Source organism: Hippocampus guttulatus, chromosome 11 (genome assembly GCF_054856545.1).
Source record: "Hippocampus guttulatus isolate MCC_2025c chromosome 11, RoL_Hgut_1.0, whole genome shotgun sequence".
Lineage (NCBI taxonomy): Eukaryota > Metazoa > Chordata > Actinopteri > Syngnathiformes > Syngnathidae > Hippocampus > Hippocampus guttulatus.
Genome location: NC_141271.1, coordinates 21,655,325 through 21,679,870, shown reverse-complemented (window position 1 = coordinate 21,679,870; position 24,546 = coordinate 21,655,325). Strand labels below are relative to the sequence as shown.

At 50.8% G+C, this 24,546-nt stretch overlaps 2 protein-coding genes across 4 annotated transcripts; both read left to right on the top strand.

Annotated features, from left to right (window-relative positions):
• The first annotated feature begins 5,973 nt into the window (after positions 1-5,973).
• Positions 5,974-13,185, top strand: gjc4b (gap junction protein gamma 4b). The gene is made up of 3 exons (XM_086123070.1): positions 5,974-6,236; positions 10,428-11,607; positions 11,987-13,185. Exons 2-3 carry the CDS (start codon positions 10,461-10,463, stop codon positions 11,998-12,000), a joined length of 1,161 nt encoding a protein of 386 aa, XP_085979196.1. The 5' UTR covers positions 5,974-6,236; positions 10,428-10,460; the 3' UTR covers positions 12,001-13,185.
• A 904-nt stretch (positions 13,186-14,089) lies between these two features.
• On the top strand, positions 14,090-23,599 carry esyt3 (extended synaptotagmin-like protein 3). Of its 3 annotated transcripts, XR_015102185.1 has the most exons (24): positions 14,091-14,566; positions 15,207-15,248; positions 15,414-15,548; positions 15,987-16,063; positions 16,129-16,198; positions 16,410-16,499; positions 17,728-17,783; positions 17,867-17,987; positions 18,057-18,233; positions 18,303-18,385; positions 18,488-18,536; positions 18,669-18,758; positions 19,099-19,161; positions 19,303-19,359; positions 20,045-20,116; positions 20,406-20,492; positions 20,566-20,715; positions 21,136-21,428; positions 22,057-22,155; positions 22,280-22,411; positions 22,502-22,607; positions 22,790-22,910; positions 22,995-23,044; positions 23,309-23,599. XR_015102185.1 is itself a non-coding variant. In XM_086123069.1 (23 exons), exons 1-23 carry the CDS (start codon positions 14,144-14,146, stop codon positions 23,358-23,360), a joined length of 2,574 nt encoding a protein of 857 aa, XP_085979195.1. In that variant the 5' UTR covers positions 14,092-14,143; the 3' UTR covers positions 23,361-23,599. The 3 variants fall into 3 exon arrangements, 1 of the variants encoding a protein (XP_085979195.1); XM_086123069.1 differs by lacking the exon at positions 22,790-22,910 and having other exon boundaries at positions 14,092-14,566; XR_015102186.1 differs by lacking the exons at positions 22,790-22,910; positions 22,995-23,044; positions 23,309-23,599 and having other exon boundaries at positions 14,090-14,566; positions 21,136-21,333.
• The last annotated feature ends 947 nt before the right edge of the window (positions 23,600-24,546 follow it).

The following is a 24,546-nucleotide window of genomic DNA, read 5'->3' as shown; positions in this document are numbered from 1 at the left end:
GACAACGCGGAAAAAGGGTGCAGTGGGCGCAGTCGTTATTTCTCGTCACTCCCTTTTACGTTGTACTGCATTACATTTTTTTGGGAGGGGGGGGGGGCGGGGGAGAGTAACGTGAGTTGGAATTGTCTCCAGACTGAGCGTTTGTGCGTTTTGTCCTCCCCCCCCCAACGGAATCCACGTCCCGGCATGGGAAGACATGTCACTCGGTGCCGCGTTCCTTCCCATTTTGCGGCCCCCACCGACGTGACTCAGCGGCTCCGAGGCCGCTCCGTCCGCAGGGAAACCATGCGTCATTGAAAGTCCACGTCCGAACGGTGCAAAAAGCGCCAAAGGACGCGGGCGGAACAGCCCGAAGCTTCGCGACCTCGCCGACGAAGCCGAGGCAGGCGATGGCAACCTTTGAAATTCACTCGATTGGCGCGGCAAGCTTCTTCCCGGCCCGGTGAGGCCCGACGGCTGCTTCGCAATGGCATGCCGTCGTTGCTGAATCCGTCCTCCTGACTGGCAAGCGGCACTTTTGGTTGACTCTTGGGAACCCCCCCCCCCCCCCAAAAAAAGGCACGACATGTGTACAAGGGGCGCATGGCAATACAATGACGCTGCCGCCTTGACGAACAAGCGGCCCGACTGAGGGGAAGTCCATCGGACCATGTTTTTGCTTTGACTTGCGAGATCTCGTCTCTCGACCGTAAATAACCCCCCCCCCCCCCCAAAAAAAATGTCACTCGTGCGAGAGACGAGGGCTGACTGTTCAAGCAGTTCAGAATTTCTCTGCCTCTTTCAACAGCAAAACCTTTCTTTTCTTTTTTCTTCCCAACCGGCCTCGTGAGAGACAACAACTCAAGAGTGCAATGTTGCAAAGCCTCGGCGCCAGATGTGGACGGCTGCGGAGTTGACGAACGGACTGCTCGCGCACACACGGCCAACTGTGTGTGTGTGTGTGTGTGTGTCAGAAATGGCAAGTTTCCCTTCATTCTTCTCGAGAGCCGTGAAGCTTCTTCTTCATTGTGTTGGGGACGAGTCGCGTTGGAGTACGGGGGACGCTTTGCAAGCTGCAAAGATCTGGGGGGGTGGGGGGGGGGGGAGCTACAGAGCCGGCGCTCAATCAACACACTTCCTGCTCCTTCAACTTTCCCTTGGTGCGCTTTTGAAAGGGCCGCTTTGTCTCCGGGGCGCCTTCACGTGACGGCAAACTTCTTTCGAAAGAGTCACCGAGGAAGCGCTCGACAAGTCGCTTGGCTTCCGCTTTGATTGAAAGTCGGAGCGGATCATGAACGGTTGGAGTAGGGAGGGATGGAAAACAGGCAGGAGATGCCTCTCCGGGAACCCGAATTCCCTACCCCCGTTTTCGGGGGGAGTTTTTGTTTTTTTTAGTGTGGATCATTTGGGGGCCCTTGCTTAACATTTGCAAAACCTCCAAATTTCTCTCAAGAGGAAATCTGTGCTTTTACCTTTTGGGAAACAAACTTTCTGACGATGCAAAAAAAAACAAAAACAATCAAAAGCATGTCAAATATGGATCGCTGAATTGGAAAAAACCCCCAAAACAATCGACGATTGAAATAGTGAGTCGCAGCCCGGCGGCGATGTCGGCTAAACTAAGCGCAGCCTTTTGACATGCGGCTTATCGCTTTGTAGCCAGTAAATCTCGCCCCGTCCGCGCCATCGCCATCTGCTGCCGGGACGGGGGTCGGGCTGTAGTCTGTTTCCACGGCAACACTGTACCCCTCCTCCCAAGAAGCACAGGAGAGCGGGTTCTTGTTGTTGTTTTTTTGCGGCTCCCACGTGCGGCCTCGCTTCCAAACGGTAACCCAAGCGTACGAGCGAGCGCTGCCGTAAAGCGTGCGGGTGGCGGCCACCACGCAAAACTTATTTTTCGCCGAGCGAGGGGGGGGCAAATCGCGGTGAGGTCAAGTAGGAAGTGAAGCCCCGCCGAGCGAGAATGTCACCCCCCCCCCCCCCCCCCATTTTGGTGACCGAGCAAACGGAGCCCGCCCGCCCACCCGCGCTTGCGCTGGACTGGCTCCCGATACCTTTGGGAGTTTGTTTGAAGAAGCTCCGATTTGTTTTCAACTCTTTCGAAGCTCTCCGACTTGCTCCGCCGCAGCAACGCGCCCGCCCGGCGCCTCCGAGATTTCCTCGGTCGCCGATGCCGCTCCACGTTTGTGCTTTTCCAGCGGTTGAGGTTTTCTGCTTCAAGCGTGTGGCGGACTCAAGCTTTCCAAACGCATTTCAGTGACGATTGGTTCATTTGCGGTTCTTTTCGTCTGCGGAAAATCAACAGCACCCCCCCCCCCCCCCCCCTGTGGCGATCCTTTCATCCCGTCGCTCGACCGACGTTCCCCAAAGAAGGCCTTGACGAAAGCCGCTCGTCGCTCCCGGGCTGCGCTTTGACACCTTTTACACACGCGTCCCAAACGCATGGAGGATCATCGAAGCCGCGCCGTAATGGCCAGCGCGGAATGTCCCCCCCCCACCAGAAATTCCCGGGCCGACCTGGAGAAACTCCGAAAAGTGCACGCGCGCATCCCCAAAGGATGGCAAGTGCAATGCAAAACTTGCGTTGCGTGAGATCCGCGATCAGACGATGCCAAGAATTCGCTGGCGGGGAACTGCGTTTCCCTGTTGCGCGCGCAGCCAAACGGGAAGGTTCAGCTCACCTCATTCCATTGCATTTTGCTCGGCCGAAACAAAACCTGACGCGCGGAAGCGCCTTTTTGCTCCCGTTTGAAGGCTTGCGCTTTGTTTAGCGATGCCCCGGCGGAGTCAATCGACTGGTTCTCTTCAGTCCCGTTGGGCTGGCCGCCGGTTTAAGCTCGCCGTTTCACCCGACCCCCAAATGACGCCAGAGTGTATTTTTCTCCCCGGGGTGGGTTGTCTCGGGAATTTGAGGTAAAACCGAGAAGGCGCAGCGATAACTCGCGAGAATGTTATGGAGGAGTCGACATCCTGACCCCGGCCGCCCCGCGGAAGGAACATTTGGGCCTGGGAGGCATCGTTCGGTCCCAAAGTGTCATGTAGGCGACCCGTGGCGAACAAGTGAGGGGGCAAAGATGTTTGAGGCAGAGCAACGGCACCAGGACCGAGAGACTCCAATTACAAGCGGAAGGGTTTCGGCGTGGATCGATGTTTTCAAAATCAGCGGGGTTCGAGATCGTTCCCTTGACGGAGGGAACGATTGCAGCGAGCCCTGCAATTGGCCCAAAACGGCTGCCGTTCCGAGCGAGGTGGCCCAGAGGGGGCCACCCAATTCCAAGTTGATCTGTGAAACCGGTCTATGGGGCTCGTTCTTTTTCGGGGCCCAGGCAGCAATGGGTGCAAGGTCTCTTTTGGAGGGTCGAAACCGAAACAAAAACTTGGCGCACACACACCTACCCTGGCGAAGCGCAATAACTGCTTCGCAGTGCCCCCTGCGGAGGTTAAACGGCGCCCTGTTCCGATACGTTTCACCTTGAGGGATGAAAACTGGCGGGCATGCGTAGCACCCGGAAACCCATCAAAAAGTCTGGGGAAGCCATGGCTTCAAATGGACAGGAAGCGAGTCAAAGTCCAATTTTGGCCCACTTTTTGCACATTTATGGGGTGGGGGGGGGTCATACTTTTGTCTCTCGACTCTTTTCTTGTGGATTCCGGATTACATCCGATGAATAAAAGCCTGCCCCGCGGTTGACAATAGGGCCACCCCCCCCCCCCCCCTCCGCAAAGGGGGAAGGGCATCGCATTCCTCGGCTCACCCCCGCTTTGCAGCGGCAATTAGACAAGAACTGCGGCTTTTTACGCGCCCAAATAACAGCCCTTGTGAACCTTGTTCGAAAATGTGCCGCGTTGCCGATTGCTCTCATTTCTTGATTCCAAGCTCACCTCCTCCGTTATTTTTCCTGATCGGCAACTGCGGAAAACGTAAGCGCCTCGTGACCATCGTCAGTTCCAGTTTGTCATGTGCAAAGTGCTGCAAAAAGAATCCATACCACAACCAAAGGCTCCATCCCCTCAGAGTCTCCGCTTGATTCTCGCTCCCTCTAATGGGGTCCGGTCCGCAGACCTGAGGCACCGGGCAGCTCGGAGAGGGGGGGAAAGTGGGGGCAAGGCCTTTTTAAGATTGGAAAACAAATCGGAGGATCTTCAAAAGAACTCGAAAACGAGCCAGTGAAGGGATGCCCGAGTCCGAGTTACTGGATGCGCCCCCTCTTACAAATCGCAGTCAAGAGGCGAGCGGCGGCGTTCTGGGCCAAGTGACTAACGGAGGATTGGCTGACTCCAAAGTCAAAACTCCAGCCAAGATGTGGCCAAGGCACCAATGACTGTTTCAAAGTGCTCGCCGGAGGAAAGTTTGACTTTAGCCAGCTGCCGATCACCAAATAAAGTGGGATGAACACGGGAGAGGTCAGCCGCCGTGTCCGCCGGAAACGGAGGCCATCATAAAAACCGGAGAAGACTCACTTAGAACAGCACCAAGCATACAAAACACACACACACACACGGGCGCCCTGTTTGCCATCTTGTCGTATTGCGTGTTTTAGTTTTGGCAAAATGTCGAAAAGGGCCGCGGTTTGGCAATCCAGCAGATGAGTCACGTGGCGGAACGCCCCAATGCGAAGCGCGCTTGCTCTTTGACATCATTCGTCTTCTTCCAAGTCTGAGGAGAAAGTGCCGAGTCATCCCCCCGGGGAAGAAGGCCGGTGATTAGGAAGACGCTTACTTTTTGATGGAGTGTAGTTTCAGGCTTTACGTTATAGGCGATTGTGCAGCGGGGAAGGGGGAGTTTGGGGGGGGGGGTGGTTTCGGAGATGGCTGATGCCACTTTTATATTGTTCAGAGTGCTGAGCTAAGGCATCCGCTCAACTCGTGATTCACGGTCCGAGCCACCTCACGTCGCCATGGGGGCATAAATCTCGCCGTGGAAATGCTTCAAACCCCCCCGTCGTGCTTCACAAATGAGTCGGCGACGTGCTACGCTTGATGCGGGACGGCCAATTACGCCCGCGCTGTGAGGGAAAAGGGATGCGCAGTGACGCCATTTGCGCTGACCGTCATCAACCTTTCGTCCCATAAGCAAAAAGACCAAAGGACTAGTCAAAAGTTGGGGGGCGGGGGCGGGGGGGGGGGGGTTATTTGAGATTTTGGCAGAACTGCAAACACAAATGAACTTGAGCGGCTAGCGATGAACGATCCCCCCCCCCCCCCCCCCCCCGAGTCCCATTTTTCACGGCGAATCTTGGGGCAAATGACGGCGACCGTCAGTCACCAGCAATGAATTCGATTATGGATTCAGATTGTGGATTCTTTCACGCAGATTGGAAAAGAGCAAAAGGAAAAAAAAATCAATTTCCTTTTCTCAATGAAAAAAACTGGACAGTATTTCAAATTAATAGTATAGTACTATAAAGCGATTCTGACTGAGTTTCTGGTTTGGTCTGTAGCGTGTCAGGAAATGGGCAAAAATGTTGATTTCCATTGTTTTCCAAAACAAAAGCGGGTGTTGGCAAATGTCTTCATTGCGACGATGGCCCCCGCTTTCATGACGTACTGCCCGAATCTGAGAAGGTTGAACTTCTCGGGATTTGGCAAATTGAATTCAAACAAGGTGTCAACAGCTCAATCCACGATCAAAAGACGCGTTTCTGCCTTCACAATGTAGCGTGGCAGCAGTATTACAACTGCGACTCTAGAAACGAGACATTTCGCCTCACAAAGTTTTTTTGTCGTGTCACGACTTTAGGTCGGTCGAGAACATACTGTCACGTCTTCGTCTGCAGTTATAGGTTGGCAGTTGTTCAAGATCGACCACGTGGAGGCTTTCACTGGGTCTATCTTGCATAGGGGGGGGGGGCGCATCGAAAAAAGAGGTTAGTGTTGCATCAGGAGCAGCGAGACAGCCGATGAGAGCGAGACGAGGGGGTGGGGTGCTGCAGCAGCAGCAACAGCAGGAGGAGGAGGAGGAGGAGGCGAAAAGGAGGAATGGAGAAAAGGAGGGGGACACCCACCCTGCAGGGCTCCGCTCTTTGTCTCAAGCCCGCCGCGTCCAACGCGCACAACACCCCACGACGACGACGACGCCGCCGCCGCCGCGCAAGCTTACGAGCTGCTCCTCCACCCCGACAACAGAAACATTCGGCGAATGGCTTGAGCGGGGACTCGTGGCTGCGTGCTTTTCGGTGGACGACGTTTTGTAGAGAAAAAAAAAAAAGAGAAAGAAGAAAGCCGGAGCGGCGAAGCAGCAGCATCGCGACCACAAGGTAACCGTTCAACTACTTGGTGAACAAAAGCAGCATCTCTGCCATGTGACCAGCAGATTTAACGCAAACTTTTCAGCCAGGTAGTTAGTCGCTTGTGTCCAAAGCGACTTTTTAGTTCTGTGGTAGCACGAACCACCCCGCTCGCCTTCGACTACGTGTGAATGGCTACGCGCGATGTCTGGCACCTCACCGTAAGTCAAGCTTTCAATCAACGTGTGCGCTTTTTTTTCAGACAAAAATAACCCGTGTACTTTTCCAATATTTCACATAAAGTGAATTAAATCAAAGTTTGAAGGGGACGCTCGGAGTTTGTGTCGTAAAATGCGATGAAAAGGCGCAAAGGGGGCACCTTTTTGTGTGCCCCAACTTTCCAGCTAATCGACGTAAATGTCTTCGTCGTCTCTATGGCACTTTTTCGTCATTAAAAACTCATTTCTCGAGTGGGGGTAAAACACGCCGAGTATCCAAATGGACCACGAGGAGCATTCTCGTGGATAGGGAAACTCACCCCCCCCACCATTTCGTTTGTTAATACGTATGCAAGATTGTTTTAGCTTCAACTCGCAGCAGTAAAGAACACGAAGTAGCCAACGAGCTTGGCCTCCAAAATGCAGGCCCCCGCTGAGCCTCTTAGCCTGTAGAGGAATTCCTAACTAACATCCCAGATGTGGAAGCCACAGCAGCCCCCCCCCCCCCCCACACTTTCCGTGTTTGCTTCGTGGTGGCTTCGTCAAGGCTCCGAAATTCCACTTAGTCATATTGACTCGTCATCCTGAAATGTTTCACAGTCTTTAATAAACACTCATAAAAGAAAGGCCCTTTCTACTTTGGTAGGTGGGAGTGCAAGAACATTTCAAGTTTTTTTTGGGGGGGGGGGGGCGATGTAGACTAAGCGCTAACTCTTATAATCCACTTTCCCCATATAAATAAACGGAAAATGCCAGCCATCTGTGCCAGCGTCCCCAAAACAAGTGTTCACCAAAATTGTTTTGGTGAAGAAAAATCCTTTTCCACTTAAGTTTGGCCTCATAAAAACTAAAAAAAAGTTTAATCGTGGATCAGTCTATTCCATTATTTTTTTCAAATACTCCTTGAATCAAATCATGAACATTTTTAAATGTGCCCCGATCGACAGCAGTTATTACAGACGTACGGATAAATAAAATGATCGTCTTTTTCTGCTTGCAGGTAGTGGTTCTCAAAGTATGCTACCCACACGGGGCTCCCTCTCGCGCTTGTTGTGAAAAATCGAAAAATGAAAGTTCCGAAGATTTTTTTTTTGTTTGAGGTCAATTGTATTTAACCAGAAAATGAAATCCATTGAAGAAAACCGTGTAGATAGAAGGCTAACATAAAAGAACAGACTCGGGTTACTTAAGAAAAAGAAAAAAGCAACTGAATTTCCGTCCCTGTAGACGACTGCGCCCAGAGTGGCATTGTAAACGCTGACTAAATGCGCAAAAGGCAAGCGCAACGGCAGGCTCTCATTATCACAACACCATGTGGAAAGTCACCGAAAGCATGAAAAGCAACCCAAGAAAAACATGTTCTTTATTGGACGGCGCAGCAAGTCACGTCAGTGGATAGGAAGAAAGCATCGCTCTATTGCCGTATCTCAGCTTGGATCTTTGTCACGTGGTAATGCTAAAGAACCGCAACATCTGTGTCACGGGCTTTCGTTTGAAACCCAAGACTTCATCTTTGGCTTCCTCGCCATCCTGGCTTATAGTTTTATACCCGCCGACTTTGCTGAGGAGTCCCGAGGTAAGATTTGGCCTCCAATCAAAGCACGTTAAGGCGCTATCATGTTCATCTTGTCTACCTCAAAGGTTTATTTTTTTCTTCCAGACAGTGGTCTTTGGTGGTGGTGGGGGGGGGGGGGTGAAATAAAAACTCTTCACCTGGCTGAGCGTTTCGGTTGTCGCTTCAGCCTTCATCGGGGCTGTCGCTACTTCCTGGTGACGTGTCTTAACTCATTCAGTAGCAGCCAATTCTAGACCAAGTCTGAAAAGACGTTTAAAAACGTCATTGGGAGTGAATGAGTTAAAGGCCTTACACCCAAAGTATGTTAAGTCCCAACCTGATTGGAAAGCCTCCGCAATCGAAACCGCTGTCTGCCGGGTTCCGTGCAGATGTTTGGATTTGCGGTGTAAACGTGACCCGAAGCTTGAGAAACGCCAAACGCGTGCTCGGCGCGCGTGCTCGTGCGGCTCAACGGAAACTCGCACGGTTCCTTCCAAGCCCGGGTTTAGCGAGGAGGGCCGCTTTCTGACGTGAGCGGTGGGAAAATGTCACATTCATACCTGGGAAGCGGGCCAGGACAAACGCTTGTTTTTCACGGCGTGGGGCTCAAGCCGCCGAGTGGCTTTTTCCGTATATGGTCGCCATTTCGAGTCGATGCCGATCGGGTCCAATGAGTTCAGGCAGTGGCAAATCTGCGCTTGCACTAAAAGAACATATCACGATGTTGTCTGTGTACAATCAGTTTTTTTTTCCTCCTTTGGCTTTGGGCGATTGAGCCTGCAGGCTGTGTTTGCGTTTGGCACGGTACATAATCAAACCGGTTCACTGGAATTTTTATTTTTTTTTTTAACTCGAGTTATTCAATGGGCTGTTTTGAAACCAACATACGGTATTGTTATCAAACCTGTGAAGTTGAGATTTGGGGTGGCAGAGCCAAAGTGAGAGGCAGCATAGGAATGTCCCAGGTGGGACATTTGATCATACTCGAAGTACAATCTCCTTTGATATATTTGAATGAAATGTGTCACACTCATCAGACGGCTGACCTTTTATTATTTTTTTCCCCACCCTAACCCGATACAGGTGTGAGTATTCACGTTTGAGCACGTCCGGCTGCCAAGAGCCAGTAGCCGCTGCGCGGTTACGATACATAAAATCAACACGGACGGCGACGGAAAAATTGTGAATCAAAAGCTTTCTGTCTTTCCGACGCACACGATGCCGACTCATCAAATGTGTCAAATGGCCGCAGCGTGGCACAAACTACCAGCAAGGGAGACCTATTCTGTCCGATCCTTCGCAAATACCTCAAAACTCGTCCGATATCGGCCCGATATACGTACTGTAGGTACTCTACCTGGTTTGGGTATTCGCCCATCCCGAATGTTTTTAATTAAAACGGCGTGACATTTGCGTCAAAAATAAACGCGCGTGTCAGCTGATCTCCAAACGCACGTTCGACACCTCACGCACAGAATTGAATACTGTATTTAAAAACGAGTCATGACAAACGAAGACAATTCAAAAAAAAAACGGAAAACCACAAATATATTTGCGGATCTGAAAAACGGGGAAAAATCACGGATGTACTCGTGCGAATGATTTCGAAATCTCTCCCCATATCGAGCGGCGGCTGGTCCAACGTTTTCATTCTTCGGGGTAAACGCATACGAGCCGTGCGTGTGATTGACGACGGGGAAGCGACCAATTAAAAGTTGACACTTGTGTGCTTGCCCTCCAGCCCAAAACGGATTCATCTCAAGACGGGCCGTAAATTCAAAGGCCAACTCTCAAACGTTTCCCTTTTAAAATTGGAGCCTGCTTTTTGCTTTGCACTTTGACACAAAGACCGATGCATCCTCCTCGTTATTAATGCAGTGTAAAAGTTACGAGGTTGGTCACAGATGGCGTGAAACCACCAGATTTGCTCTTTGCTCTTTCGTTTCTTATCTTTCCGCTTTGCCCCCTGCGGTCATTTGGCAGCCTCGTGCAATTCAATGTCGAATTCCGAGCGAGCGCGGTGAGCAATTCAAGCGATGGCCGGCGCAAGATGAGAAGCCGATACGCAGGTGAAACCTGTCGGAAGGCAAATCAAAACACGCAGTGGGTTTGAATGTCACGCGCCGGCAGAAATGCTCTTTCAGCCCGCGGGCGCGGACGACTTCACGACTCTTTTGGGGCGTGCACCGGCGCCCCCCGGTGGCCGTCGTTGAAAACACCGCGGGTGGCGCCGATGAGGTGGTTTTGCTCTCCCTCCCTACTCGCGCCTGGAGATGAACATTTCCCGTCGCCGCGCGACAAAGTCAAACGCAAAGTATTTTGCGGGGCCCCGGGGGTCGGGGAACCAATGCCCTTTTTCCATCCGCCGTCGTCGATTTTAGCGGATGCGTCCTTCCGGCGACTGCTCGGCCCGTTCTTTGGCTACCATTTTCTCTTCTTTGCGGGCAGATCTGAGAAGTTGGCCGCGGCCGGACGGGCAAGATGAGCTGGAGCTTCCTCACGCGTCTCTTGGACGAGATCTCCAATCACTCCACCTTCGTGGGCAAGATCTGGCTGACGCTGCTGATCGTCTTCCGCATCGTGCTGACGGCGGTGGGCGGCGAGTCCATCTACTACGACGAGCAGAGCAAATTTGTGTGCAACACGCAGCAGCCCGGCTGCGAGAACGTGTGCTACGACGCCTTTGCGCCGCTCTCGCACATCCGCTTCTGGGTCTTCCAAGTGATCATGATCACCACGCCCACCGTCATGTACCTGGGCTTCGCCATGCACAAGATCGCGCGCATGGACGACGCGGACTACCGGCCGCGGGCCCGCAAGCGCATGCCCATCGTGAGCCGCGGCGCCAACCGCGACTACGAGGAGGCCGAGGACAACGGCGAGGAGGACCCCATGATCCTGGAGGAAATCGAGCCCGAGAAGGACAAGGAAGCGGAGGAGAAGCCCAGTAAGAAACACGACGGGCGGCGGCGCATCAAGCGGGACGGCCTGATGAAGGTGTACATCTTCCAGCTGCTGTCGCGCGCCGTCTTCGAGGCGTCCTTCCTGTTCGGGCAGTACGCGCTGTACGGCCTGGAGGTGGCGCCGTCCTACGTTTGCACCCGCTCGCCCTGCCCGCACACGGTGGACTGTTACGTCTCGCGCCCCACCGAGAAAACCATCTTCCTGCTCATAATGTACGCCGTCAGCGCCCTGTGCCTGCTCTTCACCGTCCTGGAAATCCTCCACCTGGGCATCAGCGGCATCCGCGACTGCTTCTGCGGACCGCGCGCGCGGCCTCCCGCCCCTCGCCACCCGGCGTTGGCCAGCCAGAGGTCCTCCATCTCGCGCCAGCCTTCGGCGCCCCCGGGCTACCACGCCGCGCTCAAGAAGGACGCGTCGGGCAAACCGGGCTTCCGGGACAACCTGGCCGACTCGGGCCGCGAGTCCTTCGGCGACGAGGCTTCGTCGCGGGAGCTGGACCGGCTGCGCAGGCACCTGAAGCTGGCTCAGCAGCATCTGGACATGGCCTACCACAACGAGGAGCTCAGCCCGTCTCGCAGCAGCAGTCCCGAGTCCAACGGGACGGCGGCCGAGCAGAACAGACTCAACTTTGCCCAGGAGAAGCAGACCGCCGCGTCCGACAAAGGTACGTTTCGCCGACTCCGGCCTCGCATATTAAAAAAAAATAAACAAAACTATGCGGCACCGAAATGTCTGCCAAAAGATTCGGGCGGCCGCTAGCAATTATTGCAGCAGGAAGTTCATCCGCAGTTTTTTACCCCCCTCTCCCGATGAATTGATTTATATAACAAGATCTGTCCAAAAAAAAAAAAAAAAGCAGGAACATAAATGATTCCGTTCCTGGCTTGGTTATCAGAAATAAATACCGTAGTTCGATACGTACGATTGTTTTTCTTCTTCATTGTATGACAATTTTTTGGTGATGGGTGCTGGCTTTTTTTTTTTTTTCCTTGAGCACCCGCCCCCAAACACTGCACGCTCTCTCTCTCTCTCTCCCCTTGCAGGTATGCGTGCATAGGCAGTGGTCACCGCCAGCCCAGCTGACACTGGAAACTGGAGCTGACATCAGGATCGCTGATTGGACATAAGGGAAACCAACCTGAATTTGAATGTGTGTGTGTACGTTTGTCCGTATGAAAGAGATGCGGCGACCTTGAGGCATATGAAGTCAGCCCCGAGCAATATCAGTGTTACAGCCGGTCCAGGGTCCAAAAAAGGAGGAGAACAGTGGTCTCAACCTGACATTACTTGAGACAAAAAAGAAGGTCCAAAGTGCTTTTTGCGATAAGCCGTTACCATGAACATCTCCCTCAGGGCAGCTACTTATTTTTTCTTTTTTTACATTTCTATATATTATATATCTTTGTTATATGAGATTTAGAGCTAGTCACAAGTTAAGAGTTGCAACTTTGGGAAGTTCAGTCAAATGCATCTCAGCTTTAGAACTGGAATTCCACTTTTTTTTTTTTTTTTTGGTGGGGGGGGTGAGGAAAAACCAGGAATAGTGTGAATGGTGAGCAAAGTTTAATGGATGAGGCACCGCGCTTAAAAAGGAAGGTACTGGACCAATGGTTGCGTCACACCAAGGCTCTCAAGTGTGTTTTGATACTGTTCTTGTTTTCTTGGCAATGTTGCACCAGCTTTGCAAACGTTCTGGAGGTGCCTCCGCCCAAAGACAAAAACAAACCTGGGTAATGCTTGAAAAATGCAGAACTCTTAATATTGTTCTTTATTTTTTTCGATGGTCTTGTAAAAAAAAAAAAAAGGCGCATTTTTTTATATGTAAATATAAATCACTGCTGTCTGAGCTCCCCCAATGCCTGATTGAATCTGCGGGATGGGGCACATTTTGACCATTTCTTTTGGTACAATTTAAATTTTTTGCTTCTTCCTTTTTATAACATCGGTACACACAGCCCACATTTGTTTGTTTATAAAAAAAAAAAAGAAGAGCAAGGGAAAGTCGTGTCGATGTTGCTGAATGACTGGTTGTAAACCTCGCAATCATATCAATGTGAAGCCAATGCCTTTTTTTTTTTTTGGGGTATGTGAAGTACACCCACTCAGTGCCATTTTGTGCCGACTCAAAAACATCATCTCAGTGTATTTTTTTTTAGAAGGATGCTTTTTGTACGTTTTATACCTTTTTTGTAATGATAGTTTTGTGGTTGTTTTTTAAATAAAATGTAAAAAAACAAACAAATGTGTCCCAAGTGGTTTTACTCAGCTTCGCAAGTTTATTTCCACAACTGAAAGACTGATGTACAAAAATGTCATTTGGGAGGCCTCAACATGCCTCAAAACTCGGCAATATTCACTTATGATCCTCGAGAGAGAGTTAGAAACAAAAGCCTTTATACTAGTTTCACCGACTGTCAAAAATAGGTCTCTCGTTACACGATGCATGAAAAAGCCTCAAGATCTCGTGGTTGATATTGAACAGGAAGTGACACGCTTTGGTTTGAAAGAATCGTTTTCAAGAAATTCAACGGCTTGTGCTTTTGTCAGGGGAAAAAAATCCGTTTCGCGGAAGAATCTTACCGGACTTGTTGGCAGCACACATCTTGCTGCGATCCACTTGTTTGCTGTACCGCGGAACGATGAGATAGATTAAAACCAACACAGCATACCATAGACTGGAAATGAATATTGGAAACATGCAATATTGAACAAACTAGTGTACAATGAGGACAAGATAAAAAACGATCGGGGGTTTCACGTACATTTAAATAGTTTTACAAATATTTGGCACCCTTTTAAATATGCGTCACATTTTTACCCCCCGAAAATGTTGATTTGGTCTTGATGGACGTCATAACGCTGTCACACCGAAGGCAGGTGCTGCCGTGCTGTCTGTAGAGGGGCGCGGACAACCCGGGTGCAGCATCCAATCATGTTGTAGAAAAGCGGAGGCAGTAGCCAATCATATTTCAGAAATAGAATAGGATTCTTCGTAACGTGAGCGGGGTAAAAATCAAGATGGCGTCCATTAAACACGTGACATGGATTAGACCAATGCGGAGAAGTGCGGTGAGTTCAAAGCGTGTCCACACTGAGCCGTTTTGGCCCGGCCCCACCCAATCGGGCTCAGGTGCGTCTCCGCCCATCCCTCGCGGTTCCCCGAGTGCGGAAGCGTCTTGGTCCACTACTCCGCTTCGTCAATGGCGTCCTCTTCGTTTCTGACGCCCGACGGCGGAACTTTGACGCGTCCCAGAACCTCGGAGCCCGACGGGCTTTCGGACCAGCGCGGGATGTCGTCCCCGAGCCTCCCCGCGAGCCCGGTCGAGAGACTCGAACTCGGCGGCGATGGTTCGGAGAAGCTGAGCGCGTCCAGCGTCAACCGCATCCTGACCGAGTTCTTCGTGTACTTCCTCCGCTGCGTGGTGCTCTTCTACCCGGTCTACCTGACGGGCTACCTGGGCCTGAGCATCAGCTGGCTGCTGCTGTGTATGCTCATGGTCACCTGGTGGAAGAAGAATCGCCAGTGGAAGGACTCCCGCATCGGGAGCGCAATTGACTTTGTGGACAACGAGAAGCAAGTGGTGAGCACGGAGCTGAAGACCTCCCTGCAGATGGCATCGTGGGTACGTCCAAAGCGCCCAAAAAAAAAAAAAAATCAATAAACAAAGTTACTTCTCCTCGTCTTTTAGCTGGAAACGGCAGCGGAAGTACTCCTTTGGGGCAAAGGCGGCCGTTTTCGTTTCTGAAGCACACGCATATTATTCCGTCTTCTCCAAGGTGCGCGTTTGACACCTCATGGCGCGTCACCAAACCAAAAATGTCTCGGTAGACCTTTCGACCTATTGCAAAACGGTTGAAAACAATTGAGGTGAGATGGAATGAAGTGCCACCGCGCGCTCGTTGCGAATTGCTTCAGTTGAAGGAAAAAAATAAAAGCCGTATGCGGTTGTTTTGAAGCGAGCAATGTATTCGCATGGCATACCTGACTTGGGCTGAACCTCCAAACTAGAAGTGTGGCCGCACTTGCACCACGACAGCTCACCAGTAGGCGCCGCTTGAGCGTGCGGCAATGTCGCCGAAGGTGTCATTAATATTTTTCCCATTTTCAAATGGTAATGACGGCGGATTGCAAATGAAATCCTTACCCCATGATTTCTTCCTGCGTGCTTCTGTCAAGTTCAGTGATTTGCGTTGTGCGGAGGAAAAACACTTTGGAACATTAACTGTGGTTGTATTTTTTTCTCTCCCCCTGCCTTCCAAAAGATCCAATTTGCTGACGTGGAGAAAGTTGAATGGGTTAACAAGGTAGGGTCTTAAAAGCACACCTTGAGCTTTTGTTCTTCCTTCCGAACCAGCGTCGACGACTGGCGAGTTTGGCCTCAAGTACCGCTTGAGGATCATTTGAAGCCGTGGCTTGTAGTCTTTGTGTTTATTTTTGCATGCGCTTCTTGATCTGGTCCGGCGCGGAAGGTGTTGGAGCAGGCCTGGCCTTTCTTTGGGATGTTCATGGAGAAGCTCCTGCGGGGAAACATCCAGACGGCCGTCAGGCAGTCGAGCCCCGAGCTCAAGACCTTCACCTTCACCAAGATCCACTTTGGACATGTCGTGAGTCTTTCCTGGCCCTCAGCAGGCCGTACGTGGACCAGAAAAGCACAGCGAGTGGCTAACGTTTTCCCACAGATTGATTATGCTTTGCGTCAAAAGGGCTCAGATCGGCCCCCGATTCAAACACTTTGACGCGTAGCAGAGGGCAACTTATCCATCGTTGGAAAAATAGCCACAGTGCAAGGGGAGAAAAGGAGAAATGTCGCCCCCTAGTGTTTGGAGTAAGGTTACTTTAGCTCAAAACTACATTTTTTGGGGGGGAAGTGAAAAAAAATGTAATTGCTTTAAAAAAATGAACTGAAACTACATGTAATGTTGAGAAATAAGTATAATTACAGCGAAAATGTCTCTGGACTCTGGGTGGTGTGGGGGGGGGGGTGTCTTTGGACCCAAGCACGTCAGTGACCGGATGGACGTGTGCCCGTTTCTCGATCGCAGCCACTCCGCATCGTGGGAATCAAAGCGTACACGCATGAGGTGGATCACCGGGAGGTGGTCCTGGACATGACCGTCAAGTTGGTGTGGCACGTTGCTCCCGCGGGCCCCCCCGGCCGCGTTTCTGACCGCTTTTGCTTCGCAGTTACGAAGGCGACGTGGACATCGACGCCGAGCTGAAGTCGGCCATCACGGCTGGCGTCAAAGGACTTAAGGTGAGCGCCGGCCGTGCGCCACCGCCGCCCCGAGTCGGCTGTCCGAGTGACATCCCCGTAAAAATGAGCTGACCTTGTCAAATCAAATCAAAATGGCAAGACCAAAAGTCCTACCTTAGCTTTGGGCTCGAGTGTCATCCTGCCAATCAAACCTGACGCTCGAATTTTGTTTTGACGACAAATAACCTCCGGCGTCTTTGAAATGCGTCAGCTGCGAGGGATGATCCGGGTGATTCTGGAGCCTCTCATCGGACAAGTGCCGCTCGTGGGAGGAGTCACCTTCTTTTTCATCCGCCGCCCGGTGAGTCCACTCGGCCGTCGGTCCAATTTCCAGCGCGTTATGAGCCGCGATGGTTGGAGTGGTGTCGTGGCCACGGTTGCCTTGGAAAAAGCGACTCGGTGAGCGAGTTGTCAACTTACCGATGATTCGATTTTAAAAGCTGAATGGCAAGTTCATTTCTCGTTTACAACGGACGGACGGCGCGCTTCAGCGGCGTTGCCGCTCGACCGTGCGTGCATGATAAGCGCCACTCGGCTTTCAGAGCGTTGCGCGTCATCCTCGTGAATGGCTGTAACAAACCGTGGCTTTGCGGAGTAACTGTCGTCAGATGACCTAACTGAGCAAGATAAGATAAGAAAACCTTTATTAGTCTCGCAATGGAGAAATTCCCGATTCACAGCAGCAAAGTGATGAAAGGAAGAAGTAGAACAACAAAATATAGGAGCTGCTGGAAAGGCAGCCACTCACGCGGCGCCATTTTGAAGTCAAAATAACAAAACGCAACACATAGGACACAGACAGTCATGCAATCTTCACCACTTTTCTGATAGTGCGTTGGGTTAGCCGTTAATGTTTGGATTATCTTCGGCTAACGCAGGGGTGGGCAAACTTTTTGGCTCGGGGGCCGCATTGACTTTTAAAATTTGACAGAAGGACCAGGTCAGCGCGAGCTATGGTACATTAAAAAAAAGAAACTGCATTTGTTGACAGTCCATATCAAACATCAACAGAACAAAAGCATGAAAGTACGGTATTAATATACTTTTTCAAAATGACGACAGTGTTGTTGATGACCTATTTTAGCCTGTGCATCTCTGCAGATGGGTTGTGATCAGACCAGTAGAAGTAGAGCGATACAGAGGTCCTAGGTGGTCGAAAAGATCCCCCCCCCCCCCTGTTCTACAACTTCAAGTCAAGGCGCCACCTGGCGGTGAAATGCCTGTCATTACAAGTCCAATTGAAATGAATGCAGTCATTCACATCGAGCCTTAATTGTGGGCCGACCTTCGGCGGGCCGGATTAAAAGGACCAAACGGGCCGGATTCGGCCCGCGGGCCGTAGTTTGCTCACCTCTGGGTTAGCCGTTAATATTTGGATTATCTTCGGCTAACGCGTTACCCGCACGGCTGTTTACGGATCGTTTCAACTTCTTTTGTCCACATTTCAAAATATCTTCCCGATCCATCGGAGCTTTACTCCGAAGGCCACGTCGCCGAGTCCTAACGGCCGTCGTTTCCTCATCTTTCAGACCCTCGAAATCAACTGGACGGGCATGACCAACATTTTAGACAGCCCCGCCTTCAGGTGCCTTCTCCTCTCGGACTCTCGGGCGCTCGTCCCGTCCGTCCTCATCGGTCGCCCGTCTCTCCGTCTCTGTAACTTTTTAGCTCCTTGTCCGAGGGGACCATCATGGACATCATCGCCTCCCTGATGGTGCTGCCCAACCGCATGTGCGTTCCGCTCATTGACCAAGTCAAAGTGGACCAGATGAGGTTTCCGCTGCCCCGCGTACGTCGCCCTCGCCACCGGGCCCGCGATACGCTGCGGTTTTGAGCGGCCCCCCCCTTTGCTCCTCAGGGAGTGGTGAGGGTGCACTTGCTGGAGGCCAGAGACCTGGTGGCCAAGGACACGTACATGCTGGGCATGGTGAAGGGCAAGTCGGACCCGTACGCCACGCTGCGCGTGGGCGACCGCGGCGTCAAGAGCAAGACCGTCAAAGAGAATCTGCACCCCACGTGGGGGGAGGTCTATGAGGTAGGAGAACATTGCGGCGATGCCATCCGCCGACCCACAAAGATGATTCGAGCGTGCGCGTGCGCTCAGTTTGTTGTCCACGAGGCGCCGGGACAAGAGCTGGAGGTGGAGATTTTCGATGAAGACACAGACAAAGACGACTTCATCGGAAGGTAAGAAGGATCGGACGGCCGAGCGAGTTGTCTCGATGCCTTCCTCCAATCGGTCGTGGTCGTCAACGTGGCGCGACGTTGACGTGCGCTCACTCCTGTCAGGTATCACCTCGATCTGGGGGAAGTGAAGAAGGAGAAAGAAATGGACCTGGTGAGGCCGCGCTCACTCCCGCTTTCACTTGTCATCGGAATCGAGTTGAGCGCTCTTTTTTTTTTTTTTTTTTGTCGGTCGCTTTTGTTTTTGTTTCTCCCCCCCTCGTCCGCTCTGAATGGTCGCCGACAGTGGTTTCCCCTGGAGGGCGTCCCGAGCGGAGAAGTTCATCTGAAGCTTCATTGGCTTTCGCTCCAAAATGACGTCACTCTGCTGAAGGAGGTACGCAGCCGCCGCGCTTTCAATTTCTCGGGTCCCTTTCGAGGAAAAATATTCTGGAGCGAAGCCGCCAGCCGTTAAATAGCGCCGCTCAAGATTTGATTGTATTTTCACCGGCGGAGGCAGAACTTCACCGCCAAGCGTGCCGTATCGCACTTTGCGCGGCTTATCGTACACCGCAGCTCCGCTCACTTTCTGGCTTGGACACGATTGCTTTTTCTGCTTGAAAATGGCGAGCCTTCAGCCAGCGTCGCCTCCGCACCACGGCTGCAGAAACTTGCCGGAATGAGCCGGGTTGTTACGTGACTCTTCATAATCGAATGAATCCATTTTCCTCTCATAGTCATCCGAGGGCTACGCTTGCGCCATGCTTGCCGTGTATCTGGACAACGCCTCCAACCTTCCCGTAAGTCACCCGCAGCGCGGCATTTACATGAGAAAGTTTGGCGACCTCAAATGTGCTGCGGGGATTCATCCAAGTTTATCCAATTGGTCCCCGAGCGATTCTTTTATTTGCTGAACAAAAGGTGCGAATGTATGCTTGCAGAAAGACTTAAGTGAGATCGAGCATCACCATAAAAAGAAACACGGGAGAGAAGGTCGGGTAAGTGTTGAGCGCGCATAGTGGTTGCAATATTTCTTCCGTCGCAGTAGCCGGTAATTCCTGTCTTCCAACTGCATGCCGATCGTGTTTACCGGGGCTTCCGCTTCCTCCTCAGTCTTTGGACTTTTGCTGGACGTTTCAACCCAAAACACGTTGCTAGCCATTTGCAGCACGCGTATTATGCGCTTATTTGTTTCTTGGGATTATGTTATAGTCAAAAGCCATTCAGGCAAGCGTTTTTGTTGATTTATTTTTATTGGTAAGACCCTCTCCCACCTCTCCTCCTCTCTTGCCCTGAAAAAGACACACACACACACAAAAGGCAATAGAGACAATTATCATTTGACATCAACTAGCCTGGTGAATCTCGGTGCCCTCTTTGTTACTACTGCCGCCTGCTGGGCATTCACCGTAAGTACAGTTAAAAGCACAAAATCGGAAATGTTGACGCTGTGATCCGAGTTATTATGAACGTGGCTGTGGGGGTCACAATCGTCAATGACATTTTCCGCCAATGTATATTTCAACAATTATTTCGGCGTCTAGCATCATGATAATCCAGTGTGCAAGATATCCGAGTGACGCTTTGACAAGAGTGCGATTGTTAGATGCGGTATTTATTTTCATTAATTTGATGATTATTTTGCATACCCGCTGACGGATCGGCTTGATTTTTTTTTCCCAGCTCACCAGGAAGTCTGCAGGTCCGAGCTCCTTTGTGGAGTTGTCCATCGACGACGAGGTTCAGAAAAGCAAGGTACGGCACAAGATTTTCAAATTTCATTTGAAATAGATTTTTCGGGGTGCACCCCACCCGCCGACCCCGATTTCAGGTCGTGGAAGGAAGAATGGATGGAGGGGTTTTAATTTTTGCCAAAGTAAAGTATTCACGGGAACAAAAGAGTTGGAATCAGATGGCCGAGTGCGCATGCGAGGCTAAGCTAATGTCGCTATGTTGCTTCAACTCATAACGCTCCCGTCAAACGGAACGTTATGGCAACAAATGTCGCGAAATTCGTCCGCTTCTCTTCTTAATGTGTCCTCAGGTTGCGTCTTCCACCAAAGACCCCGTTTGGGAAGAGGGCTTCACTTTCTTTGTGCATGACATCAAAACGCAGCAGCTCATTGTCCAGGTCGGAGAGGCGCCGTCCAAAGTGCCCGTTCCGAAGCCGTTCCAAAGCGTTGAATTGGGATTTGTGTCGGCAGGTCCAAGAGAACGAGAAGAAGACGCAACTGGGCATTCTGCGCTTGCCCCTGAGCCGCTTCATCAAGGTCTCCAACATGATGCTGGACCAGCGCTTCCCGCTGGAGCAGTCGGGAGCCAACAGCCAAATCAAACTCAAGGCCACGCTCAGGGTGGGTGGAACGGCGCTTTCGACCGCAGAGAATAACTTACCGTGGGTCACGTCGACCCATGAACATTTACGGCCCCGGAACAAAAAAAAGCCAATTAATGGCAGGCCACGCTGACCCATACTACCGGCCGGTCATTCCGGCCGGGTTACATTGAATCATACATTGACCTTGTACCAAAGAAATGAACTGTGGGTCTAATGGGCTCATGAATATTTCTAATCAACCAAAGAAACCAATCTGAAACCCTAACCATAGGCTCCACCCCGACCTCAAAGCCAAAGCCCCGATTGAGGCTTGCAAATCCAATTTGGAAAGAGCCGACTCCCATCAAAATGTTAACGTTTTTCTCTCCAGAAAAGAATCGATTTTTTTTTTTTTTTTGTCTGTGGATCTTGAAAAGACTCTTGTCGACCCCAACAGGTTCTCACCGTGGAGCAGCCGGCACCCAAACCCGTCATTGTGAGCCAAGAAATGGCGCAGAGCAACGCCAGCGTGTCCTCCGCATCGGCGTTTCCTTCCAGCAGTCGGGCCTCGTCCGCAGGCGGGCCGGAGGACTACCCCACCCACCGGCGGGGTTCCTATTTGGCTACGGAGGCCTTGAGGCCCTCCCCGTCTACCGTGAGCATGCGGCGCTACGACTCGCACAGCCTCTTGTCGGAGAACGCTCTTGCCGCGTCGCGCTTCGATCTGGCAGATGGGGCCTCCTATCCAGAGTGAGTTTCGGGGACATTTCGGCTGCACCAGAGAAAAAAAAAAAAAGTTACGTTGACCCACGCCAAAATCAAAAACAAACAGCAGGTCACACTGACCCACCAACATTTCTGGTTATACCGAAGAAATAAAGTCAGAGGGCCTCACTTTGATCAATCCAAACCAAAGAAACTAAAAGTGGGTCACAATGACCCACTGAGTGAGGTCACAGTGACCCCTACCAGAGAAATGAAGTGACTCGCACCAAAGAAAGAGGATGAAAACGGGTCACGTTGACCCTTGGATATTTCTTGTATACCAAAGGAAGAAACTAACAGTGGGTCACATTGACCTGCACCAATAAGCCGATTCAAAATGGGTCACATTGACCCATACTGAAGAACCACTCTAAAAGCAGGGTACTTTGACCAGTACCGGTGGGTCACATTGGCACGTACCAATGGGGAAAAAAGGGGGTCACATTGGCTCATAAGAGACCAAACCCCCCCCCGCCCCCATCATGTCCTTTTTCCAATCTTCAAATATTAGTTTTATTTATTCTGATGCATTCCACATTTTCAACAGCAAAATTCCCACACAAAAGTTTTGTGTTTCTCCCCTGCGGCTTGACCGTTTGTGATGTTCCGTCAGGGCCCTCCGCAAACATCGAGGAACCTTGGGGGAGATTTGCCTGTCTGCGCGCTACGCCACCCTGAGGAACAAACTGGTCATTACGGTCAACGGCTGCAGGTGCTGTATCGTGGCGCGCAAAGGAAAAGCCACTCCGCACTATTTTGTCAGCGAAAAGAACGGAACGAGCAAATGAGGGCGGAATGGTCGCCGCGCCCGCTCACACGCTGCGCTCTCATCACAGGGACATCTTCGCCTGTAGCGAAAATGGAACCGACTCGTACGTGCGGCTGTATTTGCTTCCGGACCAGACGTGGAGACGCCGCAAGCGAACTCACGTCAAGAAGCGGACCATCAATCCCGTCTTCGATGAGAAGTACGCGCTCGCGCTTTGCTTAATACGGACCCGTCGCACTTTCTCCATTGTGGCCTCCGTGTACGTGTGTCTCTTCCCGACTGACGTCAGGTTTGAGTTTGACGTGTCCCTGGCGGAGGCCCTAACGCGCACGTTGGATGTGGCGGTGAAAAACAACAAGATGTTCCACATGCGCGAAAGGAAGGACATTGGAACGGTAGGAGGGATGCGCAGGCATTCGACGCCGCGTTTCATAATTGTCAATCCCAAATGGCGGCTCGCGTACGCGTCCTCATAAGTATCCCAAAGCGCTCGTCGCCCGACACGCGTCGCGTGACGTAACGTTCGTTTTCAAGATGAAACTAGCCTGTTTTTGAGAGGGTCTTCTCGTGCGGACAGCTTCATCTTTCACCATAACACCACGACAACCCACTTTGGAGCTGGGGGCTTACCACCGGGGGGGAAGCGAGCCTCCGGAAACACGAAGAAAGCATTTTCACTCGCGGACGCACCGCTTCATGTGTGTCTTGCCAAATACAAATGTTGTTTGCTTTGAGTCGATAATGGTGCAGAAAGGAAGTGTTGGTATGTGTTCTGCCCACAGGTGCTGATCAGTCTTGGCCAGCTGGATCTTGTCAAAGGTGTCAAAGACTGGTATGGGAAACTTTTTGTGAATTTAGTCGCTCTACTTTTCATAGGATTTGGAATTGTCGTTTTTGGGGCCTCAAAATGTTTGCATGGTCAGGGGTTCGAACTCGACAGTGGTCTTTTTTTTTTTTTGTTTGTTTTGTTTTTTTGGGTGAAGAGAAAAACTCTTACCTGGCTGACAGTTTCGGCTTCCACATTAGATCAAACAATACATTTGTAAAGGACTCTTTCTAAATGTATTTAGGTGTTTTTCTTTTTTTTCCTCACAAGGTACAAGCTCTCGTTACAAGGCCAGAAGCGTCAAAGCAGGGGCGAACTCTAACATGCTTCCAGATCAAGACCCTTTGCTAAATAAAGCACGAGGCCATTGAAGCTGTTACTGTATCTTAGTTTGGATTGAACAACACAAACTAAACGGGGTTGATGTGACCAATCAGAGGAATATTTTTTAATGTTTGTTTGACAAGCTGTTGTTTTGCATTGATAGGATTTTTTTTTTAAATAAGAGATTTATTTGTAATGTGGTAAAAGGGAGCTTGAAATAAAAAAAATAAAAAAGCAGTGCAGGTTAGTTGTGTCACATTTGTTCACACAGTTACACGAGAAAGAGACCGGAGAGGCTTAAAACAGTTCTGGAGTCTCCACGAGTGAGTCCACGTTTGAGTTTTGGAGTGGTGTCAATACATTGACCCAAGTGTGTTCGCAGGATGACTTTAAACAGGTTTATAGCTGCGTTCATTTGTTTCTTGCAGGAAAATAACTGGCGTTTTATGAGTGTAATCCTACTTTATGAAAAGTCATTTGAATTTGTATTTTATTTATTTTTTAATGCATAGTGAAACACTAATAAATAGAAATATGACACAAAAGCATCGAGTACTAAATCGATTTGGTGCATCACGATCGTCGCAATCCAGTTCAATGCGCCCGCCCACCTTGGCCGTGGGAAGGCAGTACAGCATAATACGGTCGTGCAGAAACAAACGGAGTGAGCGACTCACAAAAAATGATGTGAACGAGTCTTTTTTTTTTCTTTTTTGATGGAGAGAACAAAAACCCAATACCTGTCGTTATTGTATGACACATTTAAACGGTGTCAAATATCTGTTACCGAAAGGAAAACCTTCTTCCTCTTGATGCTAACCTCCGCTAATGTTTCCATGTATGGTAGCATGAAGCTAAACAGACTGTGAGACAGCTAGTGTTTAAAACACGCGACGTGCAGTTTTGTTTGTTTGGCAGTTAAACGTAAAACAAGGAGTGCCGTTTACAGCTTTTAGAAGAAGAAGAAATGTTGGCTATTTGCCGAAGGGTTGCTTTTTGAGTTCACTCCCGCCATACAACGCTCACATGTCAAATTTCAGGCGACAAATCATAAATCGGGTCACTCGTATCTCAAGGGACCACCTGTATAAAATAAAGATGTGTAATATGCCACTTTTCGCCAGACGCCAAATTTCAATTTCAAGGACCCCCTTAAAAGACACCAGCAGAGGGCAGCAGCAACA